Here is a 10,070-nt window from a genome sequence, read left to right on the forward strand (position 1 = left end):
GGTCACAGAGGCAGTGCCTGGCTGCCACGTGCAGCGCCGTCTCCCCCCCGTCCTCGCTGGGCAGGTTGACGGTGGCCCCGTGTCTCAGCAGGAGCTTGGCACATCTGCAAAGAGTTGGGGACGCTGTGGGGTGCGCTGCCTAGGTAGGCTTTGGAGGGCATGGGCTGGAGCGGGAGGTGGCATGGGGTGAGGATGGGGGTCATGCTGTAGCTGGGGTCCCATGGGGGTTGTGGCACTTGAGGATTTTGGGAGGAAGCAGCAGAGGCTGGGGAGGGTGACCCTGTGCCCTGGTGCCCACTGTAGTGGTGGTGATGGTGGTTTGGGTAACATCTCCCTCTTGCCCTTAATCAGCATCATTCATGAATGGTCATCCTTGGCCATCCTTGACCCACCGGGGTCTCACCAGCCTAGACCCAGCAGGGACCAGTGATCCTTGTCCCAGCTGTGCCAACAGTCGGGCAGCACCAGGAGCGGTGCCCATGGTTAGCCATACCAGCTGGGTCTGGCCTGGCCGATGAGGGGTGCGGAATGCATCTGGCCACGATAAGGATACATAGGGTGATGGGCCCCTTCATCTCCTGGCATGGGTGTAGCCTTGGGGTATTAAGGAAATGGTCTATACAATCCCACCCCTTGGCTGACATCCATGGGGCTTCTCAGCTGAAAGCATTCTAAACTGCTACCTCCACCTTAATCTGTGCTGAGATCAAGCTGACGTGGAGGGAAAACCTCAATAACTTCTCTGTGCTTGGTGTGGGTTTGCTTGGGCATAAAAATGGATTATTCTTCTCCCGTTAGGGGATCCAAATGCCTGTGTTGGGCTCCCACCCCAGAGAGGACTGAAGGATCTTGTTTTCTGCCTGTCCTGAAAAGAAACACCTTTGCAGATGGTTTAAGTCCGTGGAAATGAGTTTTGCTGGCTTGTTTGGCACCTGGTGACAACAGAGTGGCAGCACCTGCAGTTCTCCGGAGGAATAAATCAAGGTAAGCAATCCTCCCCACCCTAAATCACTGCTCCCACCTCTCCTTCTCTCTAACATCACTGTGTGTAGTTGCAAAGAGGGGTCCTGGCTGCTGTGAAGCGGGGACACGGGTTCCTGTCAGGGCTTTCCACCTGCATCCTGCTGACAATGGATGGGGGTTAAAGATGCCTGGTATGCACTGATGGAGGATTTTTTTTTTTTTTTTTGGTGTGTATGTGAGTAAACAGATGTGATCAGCTAGTCCAAAAGAATCAAAGTGACTGCTCCATTTTCTGTCGAGAGCTGCCGGGGCCAGCATGGCTCAATGTCATTGCCCCGGCACAGCTTTTGGCAGCCAGGTTAGTGTGTAGGGCTGAGCTCGCCGCTATGGCACGAAGGAGCTATTTTTTTGGTGGGGGGCCGGACTCACATGCCGTCCAAGTGAGACCTTGAAAATGTGGTGAGCTTGTGTTTCCCAAGAGATGCTGCCAGTGAGGTGGGAAGAGCAGTCCTTCAGGAAGCCTCAGCAGTGGCTGACTGGAGTCTAGGGAGGTGTATCAACCTTTAACACCCCACCCCTGCCTGTTTTGTTTTCCTCTAATAAGCTTTTATTTTAGCTCAGGTATCACCTAGAGCCCTAAGTGAGTTTCTGGGCTGATACAGAAGCGAAATGAGGGGGAGCAGAGTCCCAGCCTGATCCTTCCAGCAGGAGGGATGGGGAAGAAGAGCCTCAGGGAAGAAGGATGGTGCTAGGGCACTGCTTGTTTTTCCTGGCCCAGATGAATGCTAACATATGTGGGGAAAATAATAATAATAATAATAAAATAGTAATAATAATTATAATCTACTTGACTCTTTCTGGACCTTCAGCATCACCTGCCCCCAAGATTTGATAGGAGGTGGTGAGATATTCACTGTCCTTGGTGGTGCAGGATCAGCAAATACCTCCTTGGGCTGCTTTTCCTGTGCATACCAAGCCAGAGTTTGCCAGGAAAAAAATCCTGCAGGATCTGTGCGGACAGGCTGTTTCTGCAGCCTTTGCAGATGTAATGCTCCCAGCTGCTGCCTCACTGGACCTCACCAGGGGCATCTGCTGGGGATGCACTTGTGCCTGAGCGGACTGAGTGTGGGGCTGTGCCAGCCCCCAAATCCTCAGATCCTTACTTTACAATTCCCCTTCACTCTAAAACGTGCTGAATCCCCTTCTCAAGCTATGGGCTGGAGCACCTCTCCTATGAGGACAGGCTGAGAGAGTTGGGCTTGTTCAGCCTGGAGAAGAAAAGGCTGTGGGGAGACCTGATTGCGGCCTTTCAGTACTAAAAGGGGGGGCTATAGGAAAGATGGGGACAAACTTTTTAGCTGATCGTGACAGGACAAGGGGTAATGGTTTTAAACTGAAGGAAGGTAGATTTAGACTGGATATAAGGAAGAAATTCTTTACAATGGGGGTGGTGAAACACTGGAATGGATTGCCCAGAGAGGTGGTGGAGGCCCCATCCCTGGAAACATTCAAGGCCAGGTTGGATGGGGCTCTGAGCAACCTCATCTATTTAAAGGTGTCCCTGCTCACTGCAGGGGGTTGGGCTAGATGACCTCTAAAGGTCCCTTCCAACCCAAGGCATTCTGTGATTCTGTGAGTTTGTCTTGCCGAGGGTTTTTTTGCAATTGCTGTCTGCTGCAGGTTGGTAAAACTTTATTGGAGAGGGTCTGTTGCTGGAGCAAATCACATTGCGACTCGCTCATGTTTACCGGTCTTGCCCGTCCTTGACAGGAGGGAATTTGTAGCCCTACTTACAATGACGTTCTCAGGACCTCGCTGGGTTAGCTTAATCCTAATGTCATGGTTAGCTCTGGCATCCTAAAATAATGTATTCGGGGCAAACCAAGGGATGGTTCTACAGGGAAAAATGGATAAAAATATATTTCTGACTTGGTTGAAAAATGTGCAGCAGCCTAGTCTGGGAGAAAAAATACCTTTTGTTCTTGGGTTTTTTTATAGATCATGCTTATAGCACCTCTGATCCTTCCCAGGCAAGGAGGCGGCTGTGCCTGGAGACCCTGAGCACAAACCCCGCACCGATTTTGGCAAGTGCTGTGTATTGAGAGTGCCCAGGCTGAAGATTTACATCTGCACAGGCAAGACAGAGGGAATATTCCCCTGCCCTTCATTTGCAGGTAAAGGGTGGTACATCGCGTGTTGCCCAGCAAAGCCACGAGCTGCACCCAGCCCCCCCCCAGCCCATTTTTTCCCTTACTGAGAGCGGGATGAGAGTTCAGTTACAGGGGGTTCAATTCCTCTTGGTCTCCTGACAACCATCCCAAATATCCTTCTAGAAATAACATGGTGGAAATGCCACCCTTCCCAGATGCTGTTTTCCTGAAGGGTTATTCTTACTTATTATTAAGTTCTTTGGCTAACTTGTTGGAAGAAACCCGAGTCGGTTTATATCGCATTTTTCCCCCTAGATACTCCTCCCTCGGCAAAGAGGGAATGTTAGTGAAGGGCTATAAATAAGGGGTGATCTCCTCTGGTTAATGGAAATGGTGAGCCCCCACGAGGGCCCCCTCTTTGGATGTATGGGGCATCAGCAGGTGCCGGGTAGATGCCATTCGTGCTTGCTGGCTATATGCTCTTACTTTAGCCTCTAATCTCTGCTGATGAACTCATACTTTCTAAAACTTTGCCAGCATTTCTAGCTTCTTGCTTTTTTATTAATGCCCTGTTCACCATCAGATTAGAATAAAATCCCATTAAATAGGGCTCAGCTATCGCTTGCTGCTTTTTGAGGGGTCCTCTCCTATTTTCCGGGAATATTGCAAGAAGCCATGGATTTAGTTCAGCAGAAATTCAGACGCAGGGTGGCAAAGCAAACCAGTTTGTTTTCCATCCAGCCTGGTACCACCAACCTGGCCAAGGAGCTTGCCTGCAGCAGCAATACCCCTGGATCAAGCCCTCAAAGAGCCATCCTCACACACAGCTATGCCTGATTTTGACTAGTTTAAACCCACTTCCAAACCTTTCCTAACTCATTTCTGGGTGATGGGTAGCACACCTGAATGTCTCCTTGCTTGGACAAGTTGCTCATTAGGCCAAAAAAATCACACTAATTTGTGATAACTGGTATTAGTACTACAGGTTTGCCTTGTGCTGGGGTCCTGGCTCAAATAAACAGGATAAAATTATTTAGGTTTTATTTTCCTTCTTTGCCCATCAATGGTGTCAGAGCAGATGTCGGTGCAATGTCAGGCAGGACATGCCTATTGCCCTCCCCTGCCCTCTCGTTGCCAGGATGGGTCCTGCTGGCCGCAGCTCCCAGCATCCCAGCAGGATGCTGCCCACTTTGGGATGAAAAATGCCCAGGCTGGGAAATCGGGATTTAGCTTGAAATGGGATGCGATGAATAACCAGCAGGAGGAGCAGGAGGTTGGGGCATCGGAGGCCGGAGGAAAATTCCTGTCCCAAAAACCTGCTCAGGCCCTCCGTTTTCTTAAGGAAAAATCTCCTGTTTGGTTTCCCCCTCCTTCCCTGAGGCTGGAGTGAGGCTTTTTCATCCTTCACTTGGTTGTTTTTCATGGCATCTGAGTGACCATCTACCCATTTGTCTGTGATTTATTGCAGGATTGATCCTGTTTGGAAAAACAGCCTTCCCCAAGCCTGGCTCCAAATGCAAGGATTGTTCTTACTAATTTCCTACAAGAAGGAGAAGGAAGCTGTTTTTTCTTAAAAAGATGAAAATCTTTTGGGGCACCGCAAGCCCACCGGTGAACTGTGGCAACACTGGTGCCGAGGGCTGGTCACAGTGGGGCTGGTCATGCCAGCGTGGGGACCGCTCTGCTGCCATGGGGCAAATGCCAGCCCAGGAGCATTGCTGTCTGCACCGCCTCTTTGACAAAGCCTTGTGAGCTGTGGACACGCATATGTATGAGCCCTCATTTTGTCACACCAACTTGGGAAGTAGCTTCTTCAAAAAGCAGGGTCAGGCCTTGGGTTGTGCTCTGTGTCTGCTTTTGGGCTGTCTTTTTTCTTGCTCAGGACCTATTAAGGAACTGGTCTTCCCTGGTGGGGGGATGAGTTTCCAAAAATTTTGATTTCCAAAAAGTTTGATTGCTCCAAATGCTCTGAGTTTTGTATTTTATTGATGCTAAATGGAGCAGAGGACGAGGTTTAGCACTAGATGATGCTAAACGCTGGCCTTTAGATTCTGTGGTCTTTTTTCATTTGTAGTAATGCTTCTTTGCCACAGCCAAAAGGGCAATGCTGGAATAGCCAGAGGGTGCCACAGGGCCAGATCCACCAACAGTGGGTTAGTGCCCCTCTCCCTGGCATTTGGGAAGCCTTGAGATCTTGATAGTGTTGCCTTTTAGGTACCTGCCTTCCTGCTGTGCTCCTGTTTCCTGCTAATTCCTCCTGTGAAGAACTATCCTCATCGAACATCCCCTAAGCAAAACCTGTCGTGCCTCCCCAGGCTGGCAGCTTTTGTACTCACTCCTTACCCCATCGATTCTTGCACAGAGCCCTTGGACATCGAGTCTCCTCCTGCATTGACTCATCTCACCATTTATCTCCCATCCCATGGTCCTGGCGGGTGGGAGCCAGAAACTCTGGTTTTGGCTCCGGGGGTGGAGAGGAAGCTTGAAGAAGTGAACACAAGGGCATCACTCAGCCATAAGCCCAAGTTGCACAGAGGCAGGGGTGACATCTTCTCTCCTCATCGCTTGGCTTGACTAAGCCCGCTTCCCTATGTGGAAGGCTGGGGAAGGCAAGCCCTGGGGGATTTCTCTCCAGGTAGGCTCTCCCTGGTTGCATGGGAAACCTGAGATCTTCAGAGAGCTTTTTCTAACTCGCAGATCTGAAGGAGGACTCTACAAATGTGGTAGCATTCGCCATCCCTTCTGCTGTGGGTACCACAATGGGAGGCAGGAGCTACCTCCTGCATCCCTGCGATGCGCCTTCCTGCCGCCCCACGTCTGCTCTTCCCCCCCCAGCACTGCCGGGAAAGTTGAGACTCTTCCTCTCCCCCTCAATTATTTTTATTTTATTTTTTTCGGGGTGCCAATAAAGGCAGACTCCTTTAATCATCCCAGCTTTAAGAGGGAAACAGGAGAGCGCCAGGGAGAGAGTGCAGTGAATTTAGAGACTCATCTTACCCCACCATGTTAATTATCTCTGCTGTAAAAAAGAGGTCAAGGAGAGGAACTCTACTAAATAGGCCGACGTTGGCATGAACAGCTCCTAAAGTGAAGAAGGTAAGACTGAACTTTACTGGAACTTTTTTTTTTTCCATCTCTTCAAAAAGCTCCTAGATTAAAGCTCTGATATCCTTTTTGTTGAAATCTCATGGATTCTGAAGCTCAAATGGCTGGAAGGAAGCCCAGATAATTTTTTTTTTATCCCAGTCACTGAGAGGCTCAAAGGTTTTAAGTCCTGCCCCCATGGTGAATTGCCGAGTATATGGGAATACAGAAGAACCCGGCACATAGGTGTTCTGGCCATTGTTATCGAGAGGGAGAAAAATAAAATAGCTCTCTATGTAGGTCAATGACCTGCTCTTTATTGTCAGTAAAAAATTAAGGATGACCTAAAATCTACTACTCAATAAAAAAAAAAAATAATAAAAAAAAGGCAAGGTAAAGTAGTCTCCCCCTAATCAAAGAGGAAATGTTTGTGTTACCTAAAGCTTGACCTCCTCAGTCTCTAACTTTAGCAAAGTCTTTGCAATTGAAAAGCAGTGGTCGAAACCTCAAAACCTGTCTGAAATGTCTATTAATTTTTGATCTTTCAAGGGAGTTGGCTTAGTTATTGTAGAAGCCCCCGTAGCGCCAGGTAGCGTAGTTAAGGGTCTCTCAGCATTTCCATTTTAAAGCCCCAATATTCAAGGGCTTATAACTCAGCTGTTTCCACGTTGCGTCTGTCTGATCCCTGCATCGCCGTTTGCTGGCTCACCGGCCATCCCTCTCTGTCCCTCTGGGGAAAATAACATGTAAATCAGTGAAAGTGGCTCACTTTTAATATATATGTATTTTTTTTTCCAAGCTGGGAAGCACCTGGCCAAAAGCAGGACACCTGGACCTCTGTGGGCCATGGGGTCCTCTCCATGCACCAGGTTGGTTTCTGTGTCCTATCTCTACCAGGGGAGAGCAGGTTGGTGAATCCTAAAATACACATACCCACCCACCCCATTCCCCCACCCCTGGGGCTTTTAGGGTGGCTTGGGGTTTGGAGATTGAAGGCTTTAAGGTCAAAAGGGTGCTCAGATGAAGGAATTAAAACCAGCTTCTTATCAATGATGAGGGCTGCTTGTAGCATTCTCCCTTACCCATCCCACTCCCTCCAACCCTCATCGCACCAAGCATGTGTTTGATCAATCCCTAGATTTTTGGCTGAACCAAAATTTGATTAATACTTGATTTTTGGCTGTCTTGCAGAGACTATTTATAAACTGGGCTTGAGATATTTAGTTCTGCAAACCTTTTCTTCCCTGGCTGCTTTTCTTTTGCAGAGCTCTTGCTATGACACCTGGCCCATGGTACATTGGATCTGTAGTGGGAACCTTGCCTTCACCATCTAATTCTAGTTAAGCTTGCTGCCTGCCTGAAGGGGAGATGATTGAAGCTGGGGTGGCTTTTCACTGAAACTGGCAGGTGATGAAACTGCTTAGGGCTGTAGCAAATTTCATGAGGATAACAAGGCGCTGAGTTCTCTTTTAAAAAAAAGAAATAAAAAAAAAATTCCTAATTCTTTGGGTCTAATGATTCAAGCACTTGAAGTCCTACAGAGACACACACATGAGCAGAAAAACCTTGTTTTTCAAGGCAAAGTTTATGCTCATCTGTGTGTGATGTTGATGCTGATCCAGGGTGAGAAGGGAGCAGATACATGTGGCCAAACCTTAGCCTGGACTATAAGCCAAGGTGGACCCATAAATGGCTTGTGCAGGGTGAGGAGGTGGGAGGATCACTCCCCATCCGCAGACCACGTCCCTTTGTTACGGCCATGAGACTGGGATTTTAGGAGGGGTGGGTGCCCTGATCGGCACCGACATCCCTTGTGGATGGCATTGGCATAGGCTGAGGAGCACAGGGGGGTTGGGGTGACTTGTGTGCTCCATGACTGGACCCATCCTGAGCATCTCCCAGCGGAAAGTGTGATGGACCTGGGATTCCGGACACAGCCATTTTAGGATAAATCATCATAAAAGAGGAGGAAGGAAAAGCATGCAGAGCTGGGCTGGGCTGGGCTGCTCCTGTCCACAGGAAAGATACTCGGGGTGTGCAGTGTGCCTGGTACCGAAATGTCCCTTTTTGTCTATGCTGAGTGTGCTGCAGCAGCTGATGCAGCTGGGTGATGTGGGAGCATATGGGAAGCCTTGCCAGGAATCATGGCATCTTTCTGACACCCTACAGAGGCAAAAGCGCTGGGGTCTGTGTGCAGGAGGTGTGGAGTGAGGTTATCAGTGGGGGATGCTGATGGGGGAACCTCTCCTTACCCCAGGGAGTCCTGGGCGGTGCAGAGGTGCAGTGGGGCCAGGCCTTCGTCACTCCGCAGGTTGGGGTCAGCCCTGTGCTCCAGCAGCAGCTCAACACAGTCGGCGTGCCCTCCCAGGCAGGCTTCATGCAGGGGCCCGCGTCCCCCCGGTGCCAGGTCAGGGTGTGGGGAGGAGGGAGCAGGGCTGATGCCCAGGGCTGACCCACTGGGTTCCCGTCCCCTGTGCACCAGCCTTGTGAATAAACCGGATCAAGACACCATTTTTCTTTTAGTGCCCTGGCAGCTTTAAGTGTTCCAAAGAGCCTGGTTACTGTTGGTGGCTGCTCCGAGTGCTCTTGGCAAGAGGGGAAGCAAAACTCCCCCGGTGAGTGCACATGCAGGAGCAAGATTTCATCCAGCGCGAGCTGGGTAAACCAATACCCTGCCTGCAACCAGCTGCACAGGGGACCCTCTGCCTTCCTGGCAGGAGCTAAAAGGCAGCTCACGAATTCCCCACCTGCACCCAGTGGAGGAAGAACCTGTCTTTGCGGGGCTAGGCCTGAAGGCACCCAGTCTGGGTGTGCGCGTGTTGGGAGGGTGACACAGGACTGGGCGTAGGATGAGCTAGGTTTGGACTCAGCTGGAGCAAGGCATCGCGTTTCCCAGCAGCTCCAGGACCTCTGGGACCATCCATGGATGCACGGTGCCCCATGAGCATCTGGGACCACAGGACCATTTGGGCTTGGGAGGCACCAGGTACAAAAAAGAATTTTGTTCCTGCTGGGTGGGACTGGGCTGCTCCTTCTGAGCCCCTGCATGGGGAGTTTGGGCTGCCAGCCCTCTTGCAAGCATGCCTAAGCCATGAATCGCCCCTATCCCAACCTGGAAAAATGACGTGGACACGCACTTTTTACAATTCCCTGCCCCTTTGGTGGGTTAGTATGTGAAGAAGAGAAGAAAATAATGAAAGAAAGTGCTGGATATTTATGGCTGGGGCTGCAGGGCACAGTCATCTACCCAGAAACCAGCTACCTCAGGAAGAGGCTCTATAAAAGCAGCGTTAGGCACATAACTGTACTGCACCTCTCCTATTTAGGGTTAGTAAATACCTGGTTTTTCAATTTTTCTGGACTGGCCTTTAAAGGAAAAGTACCTGAGAGTCCATAAGATGCTTGGCTTTTCACCTGCCATTCCATCTCATTTTTACTGATCTCAAAAACCAGGTTGACATCTTGATAGTATCGGTCAGTCAGGACCTCGAGGTTTCTCAGGTCTCCCGTGACCAGGGCCGTGTAATACTTGATGGCGGGAGCGTGAGCCGTTAGAGGATGCTCTGAATCCAATTTGGGGGAAATCTGTAGCTTTTCTGTTACAGGTCCTGGTAACTCTCCCATTCCAGTGCTTCTCGTGTGTGTAGGTCCTATCTGGGAGGATAGACGGGCTTTTATAGTTCATTGTTTCCATCCTCCTGGGCTCATTGTCTAATTATAATCCAGTTAAGGCTCTATTGTCGTCGTATTTATAACTCCAGCAGGGGCAGGTGATAACAGGCACGCGATACGATGGGAGTCAAATGGTCACTGGGCTGTGTTGTGGCAGCACGTCTTGGATTAAATTGCCGGTTTAATTGCAGGCAGCAGCTT

At 49.9% G+C, this 10,070-nt stretch overlaps 1 protein-coding gene across 1 annotated transcript in view; it reads right to left on the reverse strand.

Moving 5' to 3' along the window:
- ASB18 (ankyrin repeat and SOCS box containing 18) overlaps window positions 1-9,824 on the reverse strand; it is an 11,857-nt gene extending 2,033 nt beyond the window's left edge. Inside the window, exons 1-4 of the mRNA XM_035891067.1 lie at window positions 9,537-9,824; window positions 9,161-9,309; window positions 8,450-8,680; window positions 7-104 (exon numbers count right to left, since the gene is read on the reverse strand). Of these exons, the coding sequence (XP_035746960.1) occupies window positions 7-104; window positions 8,450-8,680; window positions 9,161-9,309; window positions 9,537-9,821 (763 nt within the window). The 5' untranslated portion in view covers window positions 9,822-9,824. The remainder of the gene's footprint in view (window positions 1-6; window positions 105-8,449; window positions 8,681-9,160; window positions 9,310-9,536) is intronic.
- Between the last annotated feature and the right edge of the window lie 246 nt (window positions 9,825-10,070).

This window comes from Egretta garzetta, unplaced genomic scaffold (genome assembly GCF_000687185.1).
Source record: "Egretta garzetta isolate BGI_Z169 unplaced genomic scaffold, ASM68718v1 scaffold113, whole genome shotgun sequence".
In the NCBI taxonomy this organism is placed as follows: Eukaryota; Metazoa; Chordata; class Aves; order Pelecaniformes; family Ardeidae; genus Egretta; species Egretta garzetta.